Raw genomic sequence first — 27506 nt, 5'->3', positions numbered from 1 at the left:
GTATTGTCCCTGCTTTTATAGTTTCCATCTCTGGTCAAGACATTATTGCCCACCCTGTATGGCTGTCCAGCTATGTCTTTTTCCTCCTTATGGTACAGCTGGGCCAGCTGTTTAGGATGTTTTTTTTACCTCTGCTTATGAGCTTGTCTCAAGAGGTGTCCCTCATTTTTTGAAGGGATGTGACTTACCCTATGTGGGGTATTGGGTCGCTATTGTGTAGCTGTTGTTCTTTGCGGGGAAGTTTCGAAGGCTCCCGTGGAGTTCTCTTTGTTATTTTCTGTTCATCTGGGGGTTTTCCCTGCGGGTTCTGCTGTGATCATTCCCCTTTGTACTTTGCTTCCTGCTGTGGTGGAACATCTCCTTTGTTGAGGCCAACGGGCTGGTGTGGCCCTCTCCCGGAGCTTCTTTGCTGCCTACGGTTGTTCCGTTGAACTCTCCTGCGTCTGTGGATGCAGTCTGCTCCGGTGTGTTGTTGGCGTCCCACAGAGGGGTTCACGTCCTCCTGCCTTGAATTTGGCTCTTCTCCCGCTTTACGTCCTGCCCTTAGCACTTCAGCTGTTTTGGGCATGGGTGCGCATCCCTGTGGGTGCCTTGTTCCATTCCGCTCCAGTCTGGTTCCTCTGTGTTCTGGGCGGGCACCACATGTGGGTCCACACTGGGTGTGTGCGGTATCACGGAGGACCCATGGTGTTCCTTGAGCCATCGTCATGGCTGCGTAGTCTTCTTCCCTGGTGTTGGAACAGGTTTGGGCTTCCCCTGTTGGGGTTTGCCTATGGGCAGTGGAGTTTTCGCCAGGGCTGCTCTCTGTTGTGTTTTTCCCTCCCTTTGCCGGTTCCCAGACTGATCTTTGGTCTTTCTGTTGTTTCCACACATGGCTCAGGTGTTTCTCCTTCTGGCCTCTGCTGCGTTTTTTCAACAGACTTGTTCTGCCCCTGGATGTTTTCTAGCATCATCCGGTCTCTGGTTATACTTTTTCAGACATTCTGTGTCTGAGGGTTACTGACTCCCTCTTCTTCCTTAGTGTGGGGGTCAGTATCCTGTCTGTTTCGCGGTGACTCAACCGCTCCTATCCCGATCGGGTGGTTGGGGTCGCCCTCTTTGTTCATGGATTTGGGTGTCCTGCTACGTTCACATCGGTGCTGCTGGTGCCTCTTTGGGCGACTTTCGGGGTCCTCTTCCAGTTTCCCCTTGGTTGTCAATTTCTTGACTTTTTCGTATGTTTCTATGAAGCTGTGTACGCACTTGAGAGAGCAGACATGCGTGTGGGGTTTCCCTGCGGTGGTTATTGGGGCTTGTCCCAGATTTCCTCTCTTTCTCTCTCTCTCCTTCATGGGAGATAGCTTGGGTGTGTCCGGCTTGCTGATGGCCCTTCGTCGCTGACCCTGTGGGTGGGGTTGACTGGTTGACTTCCTCCTGTGATGCCACCCTTCTCTGTCGATGCGCATGATCCATTGGCCTATGCAGTGTGTGGTTTTCACGGTACACACTGTCTGGTCCGTGTCATCTTGTGATTCACATCTATGGTGGACATAGGGTGTATGTCTCGGCATGATGCCTTCTGCCACCATTTGCTGGCACCTGATGCTGTGCCACTCATTTGGGTTGTTCTGACTCTGTAATTTTGTTCAGTCCCTTCACTGGGGCTTTGTCTCTTACTACTTCTGGGATCCTGCGCTTAGTTTTTCTCTTTTCCTGGCAGCTAGGCATTTTGCCATTGTGCACTGTACCTTCTGGTTCTGTGTTTTCATTTAGTCCCTGTCTGGCTAATGGAGTATTTTGTGCCGTTCTATGATAGGTTGTGGTTCTTGGCTTCCTTTGCTCATGCTCCACTTTTTACTTCGTGGCTTAGTGTCAGCTCAGCTGGCAATGCTGAGGTTTATGGGTCTGGTGTCAGCCACGCTGGCATTGCTGTCCCCACCTTGTTTTCTTCACTGTGTTTGTCTGTTTACTTTCCTTGGGGAGTTGGTGTCTTTCCCTCGTGTACCCTCCTCCAATGGGGTATGGCTATGGTATCTATTCTAAGTTAAGGAATCTGCGGCTAGATGTCTCTATCAGATGAACGAGTTACTTAACTTCGGTAACAATGTATCTGGTAAAGACACAGTCTAGCCGCAGATTCCTTAATGCCCACCCATCCTCCCCATTCTGCGAGAGCCTTTCCAGGTGGGTTTGTCTACCTCAAGGGTTGCCTCTGGGGCAGGGTGTGTCATTCTGTTTTTGGCACATTGGCCCTCCGCCACTTTGGTTCTTGGGTGGCTAGGTTCTGTGCTTTCCATGTTCCCCTACCCTGATTGCTACTGCATGGAGATTCTCATGTTCTTCTACCCTCCCTCTGCCCTTGTCTCTTTCTCCCCATTCCTTGGGGTGTCCTTGTCTCTGCTGCAGTCGATTGGGTTGTGCTTCTATTTGACTATGCTGATGTTCATCGGTCATTGTCATGTTGTTCCAGTCTTGTCCTTTGCAGTTACAGAATATAGTTACTGACTCTTTCTTACAGTTCCATTCTGTGGTTACGAATTCCCCTTCCTTGGTTATGCCGTTTCTTTCCACTGCTGTTGCCTCTTACGGGGGCTGCGGCTCTTCTTTTTGGTGGGATTTTTTTGGGGGCAGGTGCTCTGTACGCTCCCTTCAGTCCCTTCAAAATGTTGTGTGTTCTTTCAATGTGGTGGTGATCTCATCATTATCTGATTTCTTCTCATTGTTGGTCCGAGAAATTTGTTGTTTAAATAATTTTTACTCTTTTTTTTTGGCACACTGTTCCTATACTCTCGTAGTTTTTGGAAGTGGCTCCTCATTGTGGCGCGGAAAGGTTTCATAGAAAACTGACGTAAGCAACCGGGGGGCCCTATATGGCTTCATTGATATCACTCCGTGGACGACGTCAGGATGGAGCCGGGCGACGCTGCCCCCCGGCGTGCAAAGGTACTGCTGGGGAAAACGTTTTCTGGATCCAGTCTGACGCCTGGGGAATATTCTAAGTTAAGGAATCTGTGGCTAGACTGTGTGTCTACCAGATACATTGTTACCGAATGTAAGTAACTCATTCGTCACGTTCACAAAATGGTGTCATTCGTGGATCAAGTGAAAGGAGATGTGAAATTCAACCCAGCACTTCTCTACAGTCTTTTTGTTGCTCAGGTTTTAGCTCAGGGGCATATCTTTCCTATTCCAGCGAACCCTCTTTCACATCACCATGCTGTAAATGGTTCATGGTCTTCCTCAACCTCCTCTGTCATTGCCATAATGTTCATTATGACGTCTCCCCGACTTACAGCTTAAGCCTGTTTTCATGAATCACCATCTTTGGCTCCTTTGTGGAACCTGTATCCACCAAGTAGTTTACCTCATAAACTTTCTACACTACCTTGTACGGCTGACACCACTTATCCTACAAACCTCTTGGACAAATGGGCCTTACCGCCAAAATCTCACCCCATATACGTAGTAAACTTCCAAATGCTATTAATAATCTGTTACGGGCGTGATAAAACTGGGGGTCGTCAAAACTGGGGCCGTAAATCCCAACTAATAGGACCAGTAAATAATCCTTGTGGCAGTGAGCCACTGAAGGACTGGACTATTTAAGGCCCAGCGGTGCCAGGGAACAACACCTAAAACCTTCGTGGGATACCTGTTCTGGCGCACTAAAGACAGAGACACGGGAGACTTCCTTCGGCGTCAAAGATCAGCGTTTATTACTGCAGGGAGGCAAAAGTCACGAGAAGTACAACAACATGTAGTTCTGAGAGTCTGCTTCAAATTGCATATGTGAGTCGCTCTCTTTTATACAAGATTTTACCATTGCACAACATGTGAACAAAAGGTTACAACCCAGTTCCCACAAAAAGGCTTCAAAAGGGTCGCTTTCATGTATTCAGAACCCCGGAACATAATTACATTAACATCACCAGTTCCAACTGTAAAAGCACATCTTCTCACCATTAGGTACATTCCACTTGAGTTGTAAATAGGCAAGAGAAAGAGACAAGAACAGCTGCAAGGAAGTCAGACAGCAGGGAAGAAGTTAATATTGGATGTGTAATCGTAGCTTAAAAGGGCTTGATCCCAGCATGTGCGAGGCTGAAACAATAGACCGACCGGGCAGAATCACCTTCGATCGGAGGCAATTGCCTTAGAAGTGTCCTTCCCCTAGTTATAAAAGACGCATGAAAGGAATATGTTTCTTCCGTAAAGCTTGGGAACTAAAAGGTCACGATGCGGACAGTTGCCTGTTCGCTGACTACGTGAGGGCAAGAAACAAAATGGATGCCGTATCTAAAATGGAACCCAAGGGTCCAGATGTAGAAACACGTAAATAAGGCGAACCATGCCAGGTAGTGTAGTGAAAACGCGTACACTTACTGAACACGTCATTTACGGTTCATAGATACCTTACTTGCCCGTATTCGTTCATGCCCGGAACACCGTAACGATTCTCACAGAACCTCAGACGCTCCTTTTGCCCTCATGTAGGCAAGAACTAGTCGAAGTCGGAGTCGATCTCGATATTCATCAGATCATTCAGATGTTGTTGGAACATAATTCTAACCATCAATGCCTCTTTGGTAACAGATGGCCTTCTTATACACGTTGTAGCGCAAAGGCCACATAAGGCAGGACCACACTGTACACACAGACAACACGAAATGTCACAACAACCCCTGTAATCATCAGAATCTTCCAACCCCAAGTCGACATTAGTCCCCAAAACCATCCTAGAAGCGTCCAATCTCCTTCGTCCTCGTGTATGGACTCCGAGATTTTGTGCAACTTGGAGATGGCTTGATAAACCGTTGGAGCGTTATCAGGTATAAATATGCAGCAGCTCGAATGGATGACCTTACACACGCCGCCTCTATCTGCTAGAACAACGTCCAGTACCATACGGTTCTGTAACGTCGTAAGCCTATCCGCTTGAAGCTCTGCTGTCAGATTACCAAGGGCGCTTGCAGTTATGTTAGCAGTTGACTCTACTACACGAGTTAACTGTCTCAGATTTCTGCTATTGACCATAGGGCCCCAAAACGGTAGAAAACCCTTGAAGAAGTCTCCCGCTTCTTGGCCGGAAGTATCCTCTTTACTAATGACACCTCTCACAACTCTGGTTTTGTGATAGTCGGCAGCAACAGTGAAAGTCGGGGGCAAGAGATTTGCAATGTAGCAGGTACCTGAGAAGTCATGAGGTAACCACATGTATGCTCGGTCATAACATACAAAATAGGTACCCTTGGCAGTCAGAAAGACAGGGGAAGAGAGCATCGGTAGAACGTAAGTATCCACACAAGCACTCTTCCCAAGCTGGGCTCTTGGATTTCGGCCACGACCTTGCAGACAAAAGTGGCCTAGGTGAGGTACAATCCAGATTGGAGATGAGCTTTTAAGCTGCCTATCACCCACTGATATACTATACTCAGCCTCACTAAGGTACGTATAGGTTTGCACCTCTTCTTCTGGGATAAGTGATGTATCGAAGATATCTCTATCTAGATCGGCAATAGCTATCATTAGAGACTTGTGATACGGGCCAGGACCAAAGTTTGCTGAGCGTGGCTCTCGATGGGGGTAAGAATCTAGTGCACTACGGAACATGGTTTGGAATTCCCGAGCTGACCCTTGGGGACTGTACGGAAGAACCAAATATGGGATACCCCTGTCCATGGTATGCGGCATTAGCCCACACACCCAACAGTTTGTTGTATTTACCACCAACTGGTGCTGATGCAAAAGTTGCACAAAGGAATTGTTTCTAAATTCTGCACGTCTGACTTGTTCATGTTGGGGCAGGAGATGAAAGGAATGTGGAGAAACAGTGGAAGCGAAATTCAGATTATAGGAAGGAGGAGTAGGTGAAATGGAAGGTAACAATAATTGAATCCCAAAATATACTCCACCCACCAGTAGCATTGAAACGGTTAGGAACAACATAAAGATCTGAAATAGAAAACATTTTGTACAAAACACTTTTGATCTTTGCGTCAACATTTTCTCTCTTTCCGACAGCTTCGAGAAGTCCATCCTCTAAAAAACCGTCCGTGACGTTCTTGACGCACTTCGTTCTGAGTAGCGGTTGCCAATTCCCAGGAGTTCCCAGAAATCGACAAAAGAAACCGACCTAGTGTCGATAGCTGCTAAACAGAAGGAAGTACCCGCACGGCCCTACGGCCAACCCAGATGATAGGTTAAATGAATTCGAATCAATTCAATAATAGTCTCTTAGCTGCATGAAAAGAAAAGATAAACACAATATATAATGTCTACAATGTTCATGACAACTGGGGGGTACTGTAAATTAAAAAAAAAAAAAAAAAAGGAATAAAAAACCAGAACTCTTTTATTTGTCCTTAACGCGCGGTCGAAGAAAGTATCGACTTCTCCCGGGTCGAGTCTGATCCTCAAACAGTGGATTGGATGGCGAAAGAGTGTTCGATTGTCCAGGCAATTGTTCAGTACTTGTATTCCCCAATGTTGAAGGAAGGGAAATTGTTTGAGAGGAATCAACAGGGGTGTCAGAAAAAACTGGAGTGTTCCCTATGGTCTGAGCTTCGCTAAAGGGGACAAAATGCTGGGGAACGTCAGTTTCAGACGAGGAAAAGCCTTTACGTATCCATGTGTCTGCCGGCAGAGGAAGCGGAACCTTCTTGGTGTGGGTGGCATGCACCCAGTGTTTCCGTCCCTCCAGTCGAACCGCCGTCCTCGTTGCTAGTAGCACCTGGAAGGGTCCCACAAATCTCGGCTCAAGATGGCGTTTTCGTCCGAAATTTCGGGTGAGGACCCAGTCCCCTGGTCGGAGCCGATGACCAGGACCCTCTGTTCGTGACGGCAGAGCCTCAAAGACCTGTTGATGAATCAAACTCAATTTAGCAGTCAGATCATATAGATAATCAATTAACATTGGATATTCAAGTCTGTTCAATTCTTTAGGCCTCGGGACCCCCCAAATGTTCGCAGGGCGGCCGAACACAATCTCATATGGGCTAAGCCCTACTCGAGAGTGTACAGTAGCCCTGGTCGATAAGAGAGCTAGAGGCAAAGCGTCAGGCCATGATAAACCAGTTGTTGCCTGAATTTTAGCAAGTTTTAGTTTCAGGGTGCCATTGTATCCTTCCACCAAACCCGCTGACTGAGGATGATTAGCACTATGGAATTTCTGGGATATTCCTAAACCACGACACACACTCTTCATCACGCTTCCCACAAACTCACTTCCGTTGTCCGACCATACAATCCGAGGCATGCCGTACCTGGGGAAATACTCTTTGAGCAGAATTTTAGCTGTGGATAGGGCAGTATTATCCTTAAGAGGGTAAGCTTCAATCCATCTGGAGAATGCACAAACCACGACTAACACATACTTCAAATTGTGCATCTCTCCATGTGGATGAAATCTAACTGAATAACTTCGAAAGGACATGTAGGAGGGGCAAAATGACCAGGTGGAGTGGGGGTGCCCTTACCGGGATTATGCATCAAACATACCATGCAATTCTTAACCACTCTCTCTGCACATTTAGTAATCCCCTCATTCTTCCATACAGGAGACAACAACTTGCATATGCCCTTCGAGCTAATATGTGCTGTGCCATTGTAACAACAGCAAGCACATATGCATCCGGTAACATCCATCTCTGTTTCTCTGACAAATCAACCCAACATCCATCCTCATCTAATTTTCCCGTGCTTTCTTTCCACTTAGTCTTTTCCATTTCAGTGGCCTCATTCTGTATTTCCTTCACACTCTCCACTGTGTCCTCACACATACTAGTTTCCGCAGGCCATCTCACTGAACTTGTGACATACATTCGACTTGTCAGATCTTTAGCTGTCTCCTTAGCAGTCTCATCTGCAAACGCATTACCACGACCAACATCATCTGTCACTTTTCGATGCGCACTACATTTAATTATGGCCACCTGTTTAGGCAATGTGAGTGCATCTAAAAGGTCATTCACAAGCTGTCCATGCTGAATCTTTGTGCCATGCGACGTTAAGAATCCTCTTTCTTTCCACAATCGCCCAAAACTATGTGCCACACCAAAAGCATACTGGCTGTCTGTGAACACATTCACCCGCTTTCCTCTGGACAACACACACGCTCTCGTCAAGGCGATCAACTCAGCTGCCTGAGCCGAGTTCTGATTTAATCTTGTAGATTCCACAACCGTTCTCAACGTCACCACAGCATACGCAGTCGTCACATCACCGTTCGGTAACTTAAAACAGGAACCATCAACATACAAAGTACCATCGGGATCTACCAATGGAGTATCTTTTAGGTCAATACGACCTTTCGTTTCCTCTTCGGTTCTCAGATAACAGTCATGTGGTGCTGCATCACTTGACTCCGTGTTGATCGGCAATAATGTTGCTGGGTTCAACACATTACACCGTTTTATCCGTATGTGACTAGCTAGTAACGTCAGCTCATACCCAGACAACCTTGCGCTCGTCAAATGTTGAGTTTTCGTTCGGTTCAAGAGAGTGTCAACTGCATGCGGGACCATCACCGTAAGCGTATTATCCATGACCAGACCTGCGGACTGTCGAATGGACGCCGCAGCTGCCGCTGTTGCTCTTAAACAACTCGGCAAAGCTCTAGCTACTGGGTCTAAGGTCGAAGAAAAATATGCGCATGGGCGCTGTTTGTCACCAAATTGTTGCGCCAGAACACTCAACGCACAACCATCCCTCTCGTGAACGTACAGTGTAAACGGCTTACTGTAATCAGGAGTACCTAACACAGGAGCCGAACACAACGCATCACATAATTCTGAAAAACCTTTTTGACACTCTTCAGTCCAGGGCAAAGGAGTCAGAACATCCTTGCACGTGAGAGCTAACAATGGTTTCGCCAATAGTGAAAAATTTGGGATCCATTGTCTGCAGTATGACGTAATACCTAGAAAGGCACGTACATCTCTCTGAGTTTTTGGCACAGTCATTCGGGTAATCGCTGCAATTCTCTCTGGGGTCAACCTTCTCCCTTCTTTTGATAATAAGTGACCTAAGTAGGTTACTTCTTGGCAACAATATTGCAGCTTGGAAGGTGACACCTTGTGATGTAAGTCACATAAATGCCGCAACAACGATACTGTAGCAGTTCTACAAATATCTTCGGTATCAGCAGCTACCAACAGGTCATCAACGTACTGAATCAAGGCTGCGCCTACCGGTAATATAAATGAATCAAGTTGACTTTTAAGTGCTTGACTGTAGATCGACGGACTCTCACAATAGCCCTGTGGTGCGCGTTTCAATCTAAAACTGCGATCACCTAATGAGAATCCGAATAGGTCTCTGCTTTCCTCAGCAATCGGGATACTAAAGAAAGCATTCTTTAGGTCGATCACCGTGAACCAGGAGGCAGAAGCTGGAATCCTAGTCAACAAAGTCGTGATATCAGGGACCACGGGGAACTGTGGAATCACGATTTTATTTACTTCTCTCAAATCGATTATGAAACGATACACAGGAGGTTTAGATGGATCAGTTCGTTTTAGAATTGGTAGTACAGGACTATTACACACATTTCCTCGAGTTTCTTCAATGACATCCTTTTTGATCAGGTCGTGTACAATCGTTAATAGCGCCCGTTCTCCCTCAGTGGAGATACGATACTGTGGTATACGTGGCATTCGAACATTTGGTTTCAGTTTGATTATATAAGGTGGGATGTCCAAGAGACCCACGTCATTGGGACCTGTGGCCCATAGAGACGCAGGAAGGGAGCTCAATTCCGGTGGGAATTTATCGATCGACAAGTACATAGGAGAGATTACTCTCCGACCTAATGTAAGCTCCACTCCTTCAGGAGACCAATACAAAGTCGCATATAACCATTTTAACAAATCCAAGCCCAGAAGATTCTCACCACAACCAGTAGATAGAATCAATGGAGCCTCCAGCTCACGAGGGCCAATCGTAAGGGGCAAAGGGCTAGAAACAGGATTGCTAACCGGGGCGCCAGAGAATCCAACGGAAACATTTGTTAAGCCAGACAAAGGTGCGCCAGGGAGTTTCGAATGCATGATGGAACTTTTCGTCGCACCAGTGTCTAACAGAAAAGGCTCAACTACGCCAGATGTAGCAACTGCGACGTAAGGCCCACTCTGATCAACCGGAACTGATACTACTCCCTCTCTCTGTCGGTGGCTGTCCTAGTAACGGTCGTTTACAACAGTCTCTTGTTCAACGTAATAGTCGTCCGCGTAATACTGCGCTGATTTATCGGACCTTACATTTCGCTGGTCAAAACAATTATTCGCGTCCGAGGACGTATTAGGGCGCTCAGTCTGATTTTGGAAGGTACCGCGACCTCTACCTCGAGATGATTGTTGAGGACCACCACGACCCCCTCGTGCCGATACACCATTAAGTCGGTCACGCAAAGCGGGGCAATCATATTTTATATGTCCCTCTCTTCTACAATATGCACACTGGTTATACCCAAGCATAGATCTGAAGTCAGAGGAGTCAGGACGTGGCTGCATTCTGGAGGATTGCGATTGTGGTCTATATTGCTGTTGCAAATCAGTGTGATTGGAACGCGGAGGATACGCTTGCTGCAACAAAACCTTCGTTTTGAGCTCCTTAGTTTTCTTTTCTACACGATCGCTTTCTTCTTTCTCCCTATTTTCATAATATTGAGCCGTCGCTAATATTTGAGCAGTAGTGGAAACAGCCCAGGCACTTTCTGAATTTTTCAATTTGTTGCCTAGTTCAGGCAACAAATTTAATACGAATTTATCGACAAATAAACGTTGGCCTCCCTCAGTGCCCATATCCTGACCGCTATGATCGACAAATGCCTCTTCAAATCTAGTGAAGAAATCGGAGACAGTCTCGTCCTTCTTTTGTTTACAAGCTGATAATTTATCCCAGTTTACTCTCATCGCCGGCATAAGCGTTTTCATGAGCGTAATTATTTTCTGAGGCAGATCCAAAATTAACTGCTCAGGCTTAGCCCCACCAACTTGTAGTCCATCAGCCGCTATTAATGCAGCCCAATCACCACCTAATTCATTGGCATGATTTTCCTGACGAATTTTCGCCCAAACCGGCTGTGGTACAACGTTACCGAACAGCATGTCGATGTCGGCAAGGTTCATAACAGTAGCATCTACCAATTGAGACAACTCTTTATAGTAACCCGCCGGATTCTTGCGTGGATCAGGCAAGGACTGTTTGACCTGTAAGACTTCTGATCGCTTCCATGGGAGGTGTATCCAAACTCTTTGGAAATGTGGCAAAACTGGGGGAGCAGCACCAGGATCACCTGGCATCCACACTGGCGGAACCTCTCTCATAGGGTACTGACCAGGAGCCGCTTTCCAATTCTCAGAGTCGTCATCAAACGACACTCGAGAAGGCACTGTCGACCTATGGGCTAACAATCGCTCTAAGGCACGTCGTACATCTCCACCTACAATCATACCATTCGAAAATTGACCTTGAAGTTCAATCATATCGGGCGGTACGTTATCTAGATCATCATTATACCATTGTTCCCTCAAAAAGTTACACATTTCTTCGAACACGAATCTCTGTGTAGGCTCATTAAACTGAGAAAACGTCTCGAAGACCATGCGTGGAGGGTAGTTAGCAGGATGTCTTATCCACCTATGTGCCATTGTCACTAACGTTGCACTCTCTCTTCCACCAGGGATTTGACTTCGTCTCTGGGGAGTTTCGGAAGCACTGGTTGGTAGTATCGATCCGGATAGTGGGGAATAGAGCGTAGCAACAGTATTAGGAATACGGGTACGAACAGAAGGAGAAGAAGGAAAAAGAACAGGAGTGACAATATTAGAAGTGAACTTAGGAACAGCAGAAACAGGCAAGATAGTCGGGGTAACAGAGACTGGAGTTTGCGAAGGCACAGGCAAAGGAGCAGTAGGAATAGGAACAGGTGGTGGGACAAACGTAGGATTAACAACGGGCTGACCGGCAGCCGCCGGAACAACAGGAGGGACAACAGGAGGAATTACTGGCGGGACTACAGGAGGAACTACAGGGGCTGTAGCACCCTGTGCATAAGGAGGTGGCGATTTCATCAAATACGCTAACAGGGGATCCTCCTTTGAATCCTCTTCTTTCTTATCAAGACTAGCTGGTAAAACCGGATAACATTTGTCTATCCTCATGTGATGCAGTCTAGTGGAAACTTCTATTTCTTTCTCTTCTTTATCTCGCTGACATTGTTGTACAACTTGCATTATCGGAACAAACCCTTCTCTTCGATCCTTTTTAAGCTGTTTGATTTCTTTCTGCTTGGCCTCTTTACGCCACAACCGAAAGGAATCAAACATAGCTGGCCTAGCTTTCCTTTTAAACAACTTCGCTTCTAGATTATCTAAAATCGTAAGGTCGAAACTTCCATGTGGTGGCCAACTAAGGACACCATCTTTTTTCGGGTAACGGATCCAATATTTGTTATATATAATAGGGCCCACACCATGTCGACTATAGAGCTCATATATCGGAGTTCCAACTGGAGGTATCGGACACGAATCCTCCAACCGGGAATCCTTGTTGCAACATTTTAAGAAACCAAGAAAACCACTATGGCTAGGCATCGTGCACACTAACCTAGTATCAAACTTCAAGAGTTACCGAAGCACTAATTCTTCGTGAAAGACAAAACCCTCGGTTTTTGGCAATTGCAACTGTCAAATAAAAACTAAGAACCAACAACTAAGAACCACAAATGCAATGGAACCATGCATACAACAAAGCTTCAAAAGGCTCAACAACAACTAAGGACTGGGAGCGACCCACAAATACTTAACTGAGGACTTCAATGGCGTCACCAGGAAGGCCCGTCTATCGTCTCACTGTATGAAAGGTCTAAGCCAGGCGTCGAAAACAGGTCGACAGTCAGGGCATCGGTCCGCCGCAGCCGTCAGGAGGCGGGAATCTTCGCGGGAAAAATCTTCGGGCCATTTGTTTCGATAACAGGATCGATGAAGCGGGGTGCACCTTTTCCTCGGAGATTTCACACGAAGTTCCTCACAATCGTCAGGCTTTGGACCGGTACCGCCGATGTCGCCCCATGTTGGGCGCCAACTGAAGGACTGGACTATTTAAGGCCCAGCGGTGCCAGGGAACAACACCTAAAACCTTCGTGGGATACCTGTTCTGGCGCACTAAAGACAGAGACACGGGAGACTTCCTTCGGCATCAAAGATCAGCGTTTATTACTGCAGGGAGGCAAAAGTCACGAGAAGTACAACAACATGTAGTTCTGAGAGTCTGCTTCAAATTGCATATGTGAGTCGCTCTCTTTTATACAAGATTTTACCATTGCACAACATGTGAACAAAAGGTTACAACCCAGTTCCCACAAAAGGCTTCAAAAGGGTCGCTTTCATGTATTCAGAACCCCGGAACATAATTACATTAACATCACCAGTTCCAACTGTAAAAGCACATCTTTGTAAATAGGCAAGAGAAAGAGACAAGATTCAGCTGCAAGGAAGTCAGACAGCAGGGAAGAAGTTAATATTGGATGCGTAATCGTAGCTTAAAAGGGCTTGATCCCAGCATGTGCGAGGCTGAAACAATAGACCGACCGGGCAGAATCACCTTCGATCGGAGGCAATTGCCTTAGCAGTGTCCTTCCCCTAGTTATAAAAGACGCATGAAAGGAATATGTTTCTTCCGTAAAGCTTGGGTACTAAAAGGTCACGATGCGGACAGTTGCCTGTTCGCTGACTACGTGAGGGCAAGAAACAAAATGGATGCCGTATCTAAAATGGAACCCAAGGGTCCAGATGTAGAAACACGTAAATAAGGCGAACCATGCCAGGTAGTGTAGTGAAAACGCGTACACTTACTGAACACGTCATTTACGGTTCATAGATACCTTACTTGCCCGTATTCGTTCATGCCCGGAACACCGTAACGATTCTCACAGAACCTCACCACCACTAATCTACCGGCTGGGTCTGAATACATCTCCTGAATCTTAACATCACACTCCTTTGTACTTAAGCTAGGACACCTTTGGCATGCGTAGTTAACCCTGCCACAATGTGTTGACCCTTCATCCTACTCGGCGTTAGGACTCCACTCCCTAGGGGCCAAATGCGTTTCCTGTAATATTGCCACATCTATTCTGTGTCTCTGTTAATAGTCAACACTTTGCATATTTTTCTGTGTTCATTTAAGCCTCTGACATTGCATGCATGTTCGCAATTGCATTAGCGAGGAATCAGAAGACATTGTTGCCCCCTGGTGCAAGTCATCTGGCATTTAATACGGATTTCAAATATTCTGTTACATCCAACTAATCATTACCACATAGCAGCAGCAAACACTTTAAGGAAATTAACATAAAACCCAACACACCACCCACGCTGTGCAATCCCACAACTGACACAGCCAAGCAATCAACTACACGTTCCCTTCCACTCTCACGCAACCCAACCCATTCCCGAAACTGAACCATGTGGCAGACACATGAGGGCAGATGTTGTCGGACTGATCAAGCTCAAAAAGCTGGTCTCAGCTTAGGGCTTTATAATTATACTAATGTTTGCACGTAATAATGATTACGTTATACAACTATATAATCTCTGTTACAACCACAAGTACATATCAATGCTCCGTGAAAAGTTCGACTAGTACAAAGCCCACAACCCCTGTGATTGTCTTAAGCCCTCCATGGCCTTCTTACCCGGGAACCGGGCGACTGACTTGAACCTGACTCTGTATTCGAACCAGGGGGAGTAGAGGATAGGGACTTCACAACAAAGAATCCAAACCACTCCCAGATGGAGTGGAATTTTCTCCCACCATAATCCAACAAGTTGAAGGACCTGTAGCCAAAGGGAGGAGGTCTATTCATTCTTGTCCTGTGTATTCTCCACTTCTCCGCTGTCTGATCTAGAGGAACGACGACGCGTGCCTGCAGTCCTGATCTTGAGGAATTGCATTGCTTGTTTTGGATCACTGAATATAGTTGCTTTGCCAGCTAACAGCACTCATAGCCTAACAGGATATAACATGTTGTAATCCAACTGAAGTTCATGTAGCCTTTGTTTTACTGGAATGAATAAACGTCTCGCCTCCTGATCCTGCTGTGTGAAGTCAGGATTCAGTGATATCTATGAACCTTCATATCTTAACTCTTTTAAAAACCGAGCCTTTCTCAATGCAGCATCTCTGTCTCTATAGCTCAGAAGCTGCACCATAATAGGACACAGCTGGGCTTCCAGGTTTGGACTTGGGGCAAGAGACCGGTAGGCATGCTCTACTATGAAGATCTCAGATAATGTCTCCCCGCCCTGTAAGTCAGTAAGAAGCTGCTTTACAAATATTTCCATGTTGGCAATACCTGTTGACTCCACAATCCTTACTATTCTCAAAGTATTCCGCCTCGAGCCAGCCTCTAAGTCTTCAGCTTTTAACTGCAACACTGCCACCAATTTATCCACTTTATTTTAGAGATTTCCATGGTCGTATATTCATCCTCAATCTCTGAAACTCTTTGCTCCACCGCTTCCAGGCACGCAGTATGTTTGTCAAGACACTCCGACATTCGGTCCATTCTAAAAGTTGGAGCATCTATTTTACTTACAACCTTTGTGAGGCTGTGTTGCGTAGTCATTAGTATCTGTCTCAGATATATGGGCCATCTTCCATCTCAGAGTCTTCAAGCAAGGTCTCCTGTATAGTATCCCCAACATCACGTTTTTCATAAAAACCCCTGAGATCAAATTGTAATTTGGATTGAGATTTGTCCAGCTTGCTCATTGTGACCAACAATGTGATACGCAGACATCGCCTAGTACTGTTGCCACTGTAGGCCACCCTGTTAGGCAGCACACCTAGGTCACCTTGTATTTCACAGAACTTCTCGGTCTACCCTATAGACAACAGTGGAGACCTCTAGAAGATATCACCTGATTTATGAGAGACAACCTACTCTCCTTGCCTTGACACAATCAAATGTTCTTCCTAGCGAGCCTTGTCACAGTCTCAGATATCAATTCTCTTCTCTAAATATACAGCGCCTAAAGGTGGTTGTTGTAACTGCAGCCTGTCTTTGTAGAGCAGCACATTATAAGCAAGTCTGTTCGGAGCAAGGAGTCTAAATAAATTCAAATTTGTACACCTGTAGTACCTCTACCCGCAGCTCACGTTTCCATGTTAGGATCAGGTGGACAGCAGGACTGGATGGGGCTAACACTGTAATTTCTCAGTCAAATTGTCTCAGCCAGCGGTGGGGGGGATGCCTGGTGTCGTTATCCGCTTACTGTAGTGCTCCACTAACTATTCTTGCCGCGACCCCCTTCAGCCCGCCGCATCACTTACCGTCGCTGCTACTGACAACTCCAGTCTAGGCCGCTACCCAGCGTCGACGTCGGCAGCCCCGACAGGCCGCAAATCCATAACTGCAGGGCTTCTCACAGGTCGCTCTGCCAACTCCGTCTTCTTCACAGCCTCGACATCACCAGTGGCAACCCCCTCAGCGGCAGCTGACTTCAGTGCGATCCCCGGCACTGCGCACACCTATTATAGGCCCCACCTGCAGCTCACGTCGCAGCTCTGATCTTCGAGATGCTCCAGCCCCAGGCGTCAGGCACTCCACAAAAAAAGAAATGTGCCGAGTTCAGGTAGGCACAGTAAGTCTGTGAAGCTAGGCTCTGTATCGATTAGGCACTAGGCTCATGTTGGATTTGAAATTGGCCGATGGAGCACGCTCATAATGAGGCTATCTTCGAGCCAGGGAAGCTCCACCCCCCAAGCTCGACGTTGATATTTATAGGGCCGTATGTCCACTGTGAATCCACAAACTTATTTGCCCTGATTCATGACTGTGGTCGCGTCCAGAATCTACATCTCACTTTATGATTTGTCTCTGACTAGTGCTAGGTCATCTAGATGTGTTAGCAAGCTCTGAACCATACCCACATGTTTACACAGGTTTGGCATGGCTCGATACATTTTCTAATTGTACTGTCATGTGAGCGTCATTGTATGCCTCTGAATGGCTTGGAAGATACTGCAATCAACACTCAGATGTGTTAAGTGCACTAAATGAGACGTAGGGGTACCTTTTTTGTATAAAAATGTTGAAATTTGTGATGATTCTGTGCATGTCTATGACAACCCTGTAATAGGAGGCCAATGGCATTATTGGCTATTCTGTTCTTATTGTGTCATATGGTATTCCTCAGCATAAATTATTTACATGTGGAAATGTTCAAGTTGAATTCCTGAAAAATACTGTCTTATAATGTTCTTATTTATTAATTATTTTTTTTTTATTCTTTTAAAATAGTCAGGACAGCCACATCCCTGTCTCATCAAATTACCACCTGAGCGACATTTTTTCTGACCTTTTACATTTTTCTGCGGAGTATCTTACCAGAGGTGGAAGATTAGTATACTGGCTACCCGTCTACAGACCAGAGTAAGTACCATTATGTGTTTTGTTTTCCACTCTTTTACGACATAATGATCATTTGAGCACTGCGTGTGTATGCCATTATCTGCATTATATGTGTTTAAGCTTTAGCCATTTACTTCTGTGTTTGGATAATGTTTTTTTAAAATAAAAAAACATTCGGGATAGAAAGAGCCCACTAGATACCATTTTGGAAAAAGTTTAAACAAATAATTTGTTGTATTGCTTTAACTGTCGTCTTTTAACCCTTTCACTGCGGCGGCTATTCCGCCGCAGTGCTAAGGGGCGGGGGGGGGGCCCACGCGTCACGCCCCACGGGTGAGCTGTGCTTGTGACGAAACGGTTCCGTCACAGCCCCGCCCGCTCAATAGAACGCTCAGCGCAGGCGCGGAATTCGCGCCGAGCAGGTGCGGAATTCGCGCCGCGCAGGCGCGGCGAGCGAGCCGTGACGGAACCGTTCCGTCACAAGCACAGCCCACCCGTGGGGCGTGACGGAACGGTTCCGTCACAAGCGTGGGAGGGGTTAATATTATTACAGTTATAAACGCCACTGAACACACTCCATTTACAAATTCAATAAATTCCAATAACACAGTTATTGCTAGCTGGAACAGTTCACGCCATTTTAAGGAAAGGCTCTTATTGAACATAAAGTCTTGTTCACAGTAAATTGGGTTTGAATCTGCGCAGGCGTGTTTCATAGCCAAGGAAATAAAGCGTGAAGCTTTGTGACAAATGTTTTACCTTAACTGAAGTTACTGAGCAATTGTACTGTTAAAGTTAAATCCAATTGGCACAGCGACTAGAATTCTAGATCTGAATATTTGCCAAAATGCATGTATAAAAAAAAAAGCTAAATTAATTTAAAAAAAAAAAATGGTTTAGCATATAAATGTCCCCCGCACCCCTCGGGACAACACCCCCAATACCATATTGCATATAATTAATGATGTCTTGTTGCTTTATCTCTTTTCCCAGTATTTGAATAATTACACATTTCCTACTTAAACTTGCTTCGTATGACTTATTCTAGTGAAGTCATATAGCAGTGCTAGTGTGTGGGAAAGATGGAAGGCGTTGGCGGCCTACCTGGAAATAAAACACAATTTTTCACAATTTCAGCAGAGGTCCTGTTTTGACGAAACACACCTACATCAGGAAAACAGAAAGGGTAGTTTACAGAGAAAAATGCGGCAACTTCACATTAACTGTAAAAAAGAATGAAAACCTTTTTAAAATAATATTTTCCACTAATGTTTCGGTCTTCACATTGGATGCACATTGACAATACAATTGATTTTGAAGAAGTTGCCAAATCCTGCCATTGTCACTGTGAGCATGTGATTGGAAGTACCTTTATTCATTACTACAAGCATGAAATTCAGACGCTGTCTCCTTTGCTATACTCATGAGCAAAATGGTTGCGATCTTATGCTTTTTCACAATTTTGTCAGGATACAGAGACCTCTGATTGTGCTATTGCCTATTGCGACACAGGTTCATGAAAACCCCCAAAGGTTAATTGCCATTATGCTATATTTTAAAGGTATTAATAGATTCTACTACCACTTGCATATATTTTTCAGTCATGTATCTAACTTTCTTGATCTTAAAATGGTACGTTCCGCCACGCTGTCCTCCCCCTTGTTCCCTTTTAGAATGTTGGAATGTTCCATTGTGACTGTTGGAGAAGAAGCTGAGGAGGGTTTTTGCGTTGATGTTGTTTAAGAATAAAGAGTTCAATTTCCTGGAGAGACTGGTTTCTTTTAGTGATGGATGCTAACTGAATGATGCAAATGTAAGATATTACCAAACTGAGTCCATACTAGTCATCATCTTCATATTCTATTTTATTTATAGTTTCTTAATTTAAAATTCTAGTGGACTTATTTAAGTTAGAAGTTTATATCGACAAATTTTTTTAGTCCTTTTACAACAGCAGAAACCCATTCTGAACTATCTGTGGGTTCAATTATTCCTTCTTTGCACACCATGTCCAAATGTTTTTTTCAGCTCCCCTTTGACACTAAAAGGTACGGGACAATCTTTAACTTGAATTGGCATAGCTTCTTTTTCAACTTGATATGTTCAAGCCCCATAACCCATCCAATTGTGGAGCAAAAACAGTGTAATGCATTTTACTATCGTTTTCTACTTTTTCATTTGCAACTGCAATGTTTGCAATAGGAAAGATAAATTGGGCAATCTTTATCCGGACATAATTCAGTGCATAATCTCCATAAATCAAGCCACCTCACAATGTGTATACAATTGATGGCAATATATATTTTTGTATTAATTGAATGCCCCTTGAATTCTAGACTATTTTCAAAATATCCTAGCATAAATATTTCGAAAACCACCAAACACTGTGGGATTAATGTCCGTTGTAACCAATTTTACGATCTCCAATCTCTCATAGAAATAGTTTTCAGATATTATAGTATTTGGAGACCCTGAGTCTGCTATTACATTGATGCCCACTTTACCAATATGAACCCATCCTAGAGTTGCCTTAAAACGAGCATTGCTTTTCGGAACCTGACAACATTGTTCCTCACTTGTTGAAACAGAATTACTGCCAATTGCTTGATCTACCTCCTCTGCACAGTTACATTTAATGTTACATTGCTCTTCTCAGTTGCGGTACAGCTGGGATCGCTTCCTAAGTGTAATTTTGACATGCACTTGTAACAAGAAACGCTCTTCTTAGTGACATTCTTGTAAAGTTTATCTGTCTTGTAACACTCTCTCTCTCTCTCTCTCCCCCTCTCCAATTTAAGCTAGCCTGTCTGCCTGCCTTAGCTAGCCAGCCCGCGTGCCTAAACTGAAACAGTTGATTTTCTATTCCTTTAGTGGTGCCTAGCGCTCCTGATAAAGTTGGAATGCAACAATCGTTCCTAAATTTCCTTGACGCAAAATTCAACACAACCCTGTTTCTGATACAGGTGTCTGTTTTAACCAAATCCACAATTCATTCAACAGCTGTTATATATTCTTCGACCGTCTCTTTACCATACTATTTACATTTAAAACATGGTGATGATCCAGCATCATACTTGACTCTTGAAATGCTTTTCCAGCCTGCTCACTGTCTCACTCTCATCATCCCAAGGATTAAACTGTCCAGGCGGTGCCTATGTTTCTGAAAGTTTGTCAAATATTTCTTGTCCGGAATCACTGAATAATCTAAATAATAAAGTTTTATTTCCAGTCAGCTGGAATTACTTTACAGTCGATGGCAACAAGGTATTTTTGAAAGCTCCATACAGTTGCCTCCGTTTCAGACTGGGCTTGCCAGTATTTTGTAAGTAAACAACTTGCCACGCGTAGTGTGTGAATAATCAACTAAATCCATATCACGTTCTTCAAATCACAAAGTAGGATAACCTGGAAATTTGTATTCTGTACCGGCGTACTGACACCGCATAAATAATGAATTGACATTTTCTTTGTGGCAGTTTAGTAGCTTGTTTCTTTCTTATAGATGGTCTGTACAGGTATACACACGGGGAATTCGATGACGAGGATGGGATTAAAATGAAGATTTAATGTCTATAAATAATTATAAAGCAGGGCGCAACTTCAGGACTACAACCCCCAAAAATTATTTTCTGATAAAAAATTGGGTACAGGTGTTTTCAGTCGAGTGTGATGAGGGGTCTATCAGTTTTGAAATTCTTCAAAAATTGTGGTTATTTGTACAAACTTTTGTGTTTTCTCTTTATTACTAACCATACCAATCTGCATTCCACTCCCTTTCCACCGCCCCTTTTTCCTCTCTCATGCGCCTTCAGATTGAATGCCAGCGTGATTGTTGGAAAATCTGAAGCTTACACCTGTGAGTAGTTGGTTGACCTCATACAATCTAAGAACTATGGGCCAGATGTGCAAAGCATTTTTCTGGTAGCACTTTTGAAACCAGAAAATGCTTTTTCAAATGTCCAAAATGCGATTCGGTAACTTGTTACAGAATCGCATTTGCTATTTAGTATTGGGAAGGGGCGTGTTTAGGATGTCCCTTCTAAATACGGAATTGATACATATGCATTACTGTTTTGCGTCCAAATTCCGGTTGCAAAACAGTAATACTTTGCCATCAGTTTAAATCTGGTGGTAACCCATTCGCAAAGGAGAAGGGGTTGCCAAGGGACCCCTTTCCATTTGAGAATGTAAATAAGAATATTTTTAAGAGCAGGCAGTGGTCCAACGGACCACTGCCTGCTTTAAAAAAAATGAAACTTCAAGGGTTTAGTCTTTTCCTTTTAAACGCATCCCATTGTCCTTTAAGTAAAACAGGCTGCTTTTAAAGAAATAAAAGATTGCTTTATTAAATAGCACTCACAGACAAGGTAGTCTGCTGACCTCAGTAGGCCACCACCCCTGTGATTAAAATTTAAAAGAAATATATTTATTAGGTTTTTCCTTCTGAACAACAGTTACAATTGGCAGAGTCCATCAGGATAACAAAATGCAGCAGTGTATAGCATAAGCAGTACATTGTGTATGAAAACACGGAAACAAGTGCCTGTGAACCTGCAATGTGCATGTAAACTCGGTTAATGAGTCAGTGTAAATGTCAGGAGTATACTGCCGCACTGCTGTAATCTGGGAGTAATCCAATGAACCCGGGTGCGGATAGGGTGGATGGTCTAGGAGGCAGTGGTAGGGTGCATCCATGCAATGGTGAAATGATTGCGGACAGGTAGAGAGGCCGGCAATACTGTGGTGACGGAGCGTGTTGGGATGAAGACAGCAGGCAAGCTCAAGCGAAAAGGTCTCCACCGCGGGGCGATGGATCACAGTGGTGGCGCATGCGAGTCACAGGGAAAGGTTATTGTTCCCCACTTCTTGTAGGAACTGTGAAAGGAAGGTAGCCATTGAGGGGAGATAGGCCGCTTGCGCAAGTATCAGACTTCTTCATAGTGGAGGGCATCCTCCTAGGTTAAGCACCACTTGCATATAGCTCGTGCCATGCGGCCACCAGTAGGGCCATTGGAGAGTGCCATTGGAGGGTGAGCGCACGCTTGGCAAGGAGGAGCACTAGGCATGCGAAGTGAGCACGTACCACCAACCATGTGATTCTCAGTGGGTCACAAACTGCAACCTACCTCATTATTATTCATGAGGTAGGTTGATTTACAACCCACAAGGAATCCCTAAATGAAACACGATGAGTTTCTTACATTAGGAATACTGATCTCCTAGATGCAATTTGGAGCGAATCGCGATTAGGAAATCGGTATTCCTAATGTTTGTACATGTGCCCATAAAATACACAACATTCCTTAATTCCTAACCTATGACAGCAAGCATAACAAAGATTAACACAACATACACAGGCACCACAATGACAAAAGCCATTTACCATTACCAGGCACAGTAGTACAGATTTGAATTGGTAAACTAACATCCATTGCAACCTGAAATGAATGAAAGCCGCTCCTGACACATGTTTTGCTCTTATTAGAGCTTGTTGAAGGGGAAATGCTTTGTGCAGACACAAGGGAGCAACCAATATAAGTTCAAACAATATTCTTTCATGCTTAGAGTGCTGTGAAAATAAAAATAAAAGTGGGGCTAGCACAATCCTTAGCTTAAAGACGTCACTGTAAAAATGGGATAATATTTTGGCACGTTTCTAGCTTGGTGTGGATGGCACTGTGCTTTTCCAATGCTCAAAGTTTGTGCTAGAAAAACAAATATTCGAGGTTATATGATTTAGCATGTTGGTGGTGTTGTAAAATAGTCCTTGTGAAGCAGCTACACTCCACCTAAAACCTGAGACCTTCCCAGAGCTCCCACCTTCTTTTATACATAGTTTGGTTGTCTGAGGGTACCTCAAACTTGTATTGGCACGCAGTGGATCCAAGATCTTAGTACAGTATGTCACTACATACTCACTCCAGAAACCTCACCCCAACAATAAGGACTATCAACACAGCAGTAGGAAAGACTCAAGCCTTTAGTTACACACAAGAAAATGTCAGGACGACTGTACTAAGTTGACTGGGAATCCACTCTAGAGTTTGCCATCTGGGTGCCTGCAGATGCCTGAAGCCCCCATTGCCGTTGATCTCCTGGGGAGGGGTTGGATGACCACGTTCCCGGGGGAGGACAGTCTGACGGGGAAGCAGGGCGATCCCCACAGGAACGTAGAAGCAGGCACCCAGATCCCTTTGCACAAGTCACTAGGGCTTGCCCCCGATCGAAAGGACCTCATTCCTCAACATTTGTTAGACCTTCTCCAAACAGAGGCCCTCCTATAGTTCTAAAATGAGTCAGTAAAGCCAGTATTCCCACGCACTTGAGGGAGGGAGGTTGAGATGACCATAGAGCTCCGTTGGCCATGCACAAACCTGGCACCCAGTCAATAGAGAAATCCACAGAGGCTATCAGCCTGTTTAGTTTGTTTACCCACTGCACACCTGAATCCCATCATGGGCAGAACATGCTGCCTCCTCCTTCTCTCCCCTGATTCTTTCAAGCGCATCCAAAGGTCCACTTATCAGAACATGCCCCTCCAAAGCATCAGGAGTAGTGTAGCATCAGACAAAAATCCCCTGTTTCCCACCGAAGGTAGCAGGTCCGAAATGTCCCAGATGTGAGGCGGATGGTCTCATCCAATGACCTTCACAGTCCGCACACCAGCTGCAGGGTTGAGCTCACCAACCACGCCCTGACTAGTTGAATGATAGTCACAGGGTCGCATGGAACATCGTCCAAGGAAGGGGGAGGCCCAGTTCCAGTCATGATTTCATCTAGGTCACAGGAGCCACTGGACAGCTTCCCAGGAATCACACAACCCCAGTCCATTGGAAAATCCATTGAGTTCATTAGTGTCACCTTCATAATACTGAGCACACAAAGTCCACAACTAGACCCTTAATACTCGTCGAAAAGTGCAGCTGACATAATAATTCCAGCTATTTCCTTGCAAGGCCCTATGGGGTCCACAAACAAACCTCCGACTAACTCCGGTATCCATTGTTAAAATTAGAACTGCCTCTGCTAGACTTGAGACTGAAGGGTGCTGCATTTCACTATTGCTCCTCGGTGCCCTGACAGACATCACTGGCGCCGTGGGCTCGCGCCTGCCACGCGCGTTGTTGGGAGCGGTGCTACTGGGTTGCCCTGAGGCCCTGGCGGACTTGACCTGTGTTGTGGGCTGCTGCCAGCTGGGCGGCCTGCTGAAGACGGCCTCCCCAGTAACCCCCTGGGCCCTAACAGCCGCCATTGCACTTGTGGACCCTCCTCAGCTTTGAGGCCACTGGGAGTGGTAGACCTACTGACATCCACGTGGAGGTGGCCTGCACACAGCCTGATCGGCCCTGCTGAGCCCTGGGCCCTAGCCGCTGCTGCGGGCGCCGGTGGTTGCCAGTTGGTGGTCTACGACGGGTGGAGTGTCCCTGTGAACCGGCCTAGAGGTAAGGAGTGAGGGCGCAGAGGCGTCTGGGCTGGGGTGAGGATTCGGCCGTCGATCGGGCGTCAGACAGGGTGCGGGGGCCCTTGGACAGCACGGCTCCTCCTTCCCCCGTCCTCGCCCCCCTCCTCTCCCCACTCCTCCCCCCCCCTCCTCTCCCCACTCCTCCCCCCATTTCTGACACGCCTCCTATGATGGGGTGCTCTTGCCCAGTGGGGCAGTGGCGGCGGCGAAGCCTGTTGGGCCTCCCCTCTCTGGGCTTGGGGCGTGGAAGGAATTGCTTGGCTGCCACTTAAGCGGCTGTAACCCCCCAAATCCGGCATGGTGGTCTGATGACTCCCTGGGGGCCCCAACCATAGCTTCGTGTGGCGGCAACTGTGTTGCTTCCTAATCCTTTCCTTGGGTTTGCCCCGGATCGTTGATCAGTGCTGCACTCCTGGGATCTTCTGCCTGCACCTGCCCTTTACCCTGGACCCGCCGTGACCCCGGGGATTTACAGATACTTTGTGTGGCTGCCCCGGCAAATTGTCTGGTGGCCTTGGAAGGGGGACTTGCGTGTGGCTCTGGATCGCGCCTTGCTCCTTTCTTCTCCCTCTACTTCGGCCACACTCTTTGGGCGGCGGCTGCTTGATCCAGGCCGAGTCTTCCCGCCTGCTGTTTCCTCGTGCTAACCCCCGGCCCGCACATGTTGGTCTGTCACCTTCCCACTGTGGGGTCTGCGGGTGGAGACTTCGAGTCAGTGATTTCCTGGGGTCGCCATGGGCTGGACGGATAGGTCGGCGAAGACTCCTGCCACCCAGACGAAAATGGACCGCTTCACCTCCTTGGAGGCGGAGGCAACCGGAGGTGTGACTGATCAGGAAGCTCCTCCATCCGCGGATTCGGCCACCATCCTTCAGGCCATCCATGCCTCACAGACGTCGGTGGAGGGTAAGATCGTAGAGGTGCGAGTAGATGTGACTCTCATTCGACAAGACGTCCGAAACGCCACGGCTCGGATGAAAGAAACTGAGACCCGGATTTCTGCTGTGGAGGATGATGTCCAGCAACTTAAGGGGCAGGTGGCCCGTCTCCAGTCGCACACTCAAGAGCTGCACCATCGTGCGGTGGATGCCGAAAACAGATCCCGACGCAATAACCTCCGCCTGGTGGGCTTTCCAGAGGGGGCGGAGCAGGGCCGCACGGTGGGCTCCCTGGAGAGATGGCTGTGGTCGTGGATCCCTGGGGATTCTCTCTCTCCCTGGTTCGCGATCAAGTGGGCCCACCGGTCTTTGGCCACCGGCACCGGGCGCACATCCCCGCCCATTCATAATGCGGGTTCTCAACTGTCTGAAGCTTGCAAACAGCGGCTACTCTATGAAAACAGTGCAATAATGATCTTCCTAGACTACACTCGCGAGGTCCAGGGCCAGCGCAGCTCCTTTGGGGAGGTCAAGCAAAAGCTGAGGGCACTTAACATCCAGTATGGGCTCCTCTTCCCAGCTCGCCTGAGGGTGGTGTTCGCGAACAAGATGGTGTTCTTTGACAACCCGACGGAGGCCTGGACCTGGGCAACGGAGGAGCGCCCGCTGCGGGCTGAGAACCGGGACCTGGGCTTGGACGGAGCAGGGAATGGACCTGGCCGCCCTGCTCCCTTCGCTCCTCAACCACAGCGTAACTGCTCCCGCAGGTTCCGTGGACAGAGGAGGGCCCGCTCTGACTCATTCCCAGCAGCCAATACCGCTCTCTGAGGGACCATCGGCCGGGAGGCGCGCCTTCTCTTCCGGTCGTTTGGATGGCGGTGGTGCTTCGCCTGGACCCTCGGTGATTGATCTCCCGGACTCGGACCTCTCCCGTAGCCCGATGCGTCTGCCTGAACTGGTCTCTGCCCGCTGGGCCAGGCTCCATGGCCAGAGATGGTGCTTTAGCTCGGGAATTTCTTTCCTTCCCGATGGGCTCTTAAACAGACATCCGGATAGGAGGAGGGGTCCTCCACACTTCCCCAGTCCCGAGCGTTTTAGTTTGGTTGCTCACATATTTGTACTGTTAGGGCGACAGATGCTTAAGTTATCGAAGTGTAGGGTGGGGGGTGGTAGAGGGGATGGGGTGGGACCGTTGTCCCATGTTTTGTTATGGTTTCCTATTGTCTCGCTGCGCCAACACTCGCATGACACTTGTTTTTACCCCCATATGGGTCCACTATCTATGGTCCGTCCCACAGACACTCCTTTGAACCTGCTCCGGGCCCTGCAATTGCCGTCGGCTCTCCAGGGCCCGACGAGCCACTACAACAATCTCCAACCCCCATGACTGACACACCATCTCCGAAGGCAGCCCTCCATATTTTATCATGACATGTTAATGGCCTGCTGGACCGCCACAAACGAACAGCCGTACTGTGTTACGCACAGCGCCTCAATATAGGAGTGCTTCTGCTTCAGGAGACGCACCTGACGGGAATCACTGCCGCTTCCTAGCGCGTTACGGCTACGATAGGGTTTGGCACTCAGGCTTCGCTCAAGGTTCTCGTGGCGTGGCCATAATATTGAAATGCACTCTGCCTTTTGGACTTACGCAAGTTATTCATGACCCACAGGGCACGTTTGTGATTATTTGTGGGATACTGGGGGGCACTTCCCTTAACCTTCTGTCCTTGACTCACCGCCCTCGATGCTCACCACGACACTCAAACAA

General features: G+C 46.7%; 1 protein-coding gene across 1 annotated transcript in view; it reads left to right on the top strand.

The window, feature by feature from the left end:
- Positions 1 to 27506, top strand: part of TRMT11 (tRNA methyltransferase 11) — a 392197-nt gene that overhangs the window by 203048 nt on the left and 161643 nt on the right. The window contains exon 11 of the mRNA XM_078648927.1: positions 17285 to 17416. Coding sequence (XP_078505053.1) covers positions 17285 to 17416 — 132 coding nt within the window. The remainder of the gene's footprint in view (positions 1 to 17284; positions 17417 to 27506) is intronic.

Source organism: Lissotriton helveticus, chromosome 6 (assembly GCF_964261635.1).
Source record: "Lissotriton helveticus chromosome 6, aLisHel1.1, whole genome shotgun sequence".
Classification (NCBI taxonomy): Eukaryota; Metazoa; Chordata; class Amphibia; order Caudata; family Salamandridae; genus Lissotriton; species Lissotriton helveticus.
Note: the sequence above shows the minus strand (reverse complement) of the source record. Positions and strands in the feature narration are given on the sequence as shown.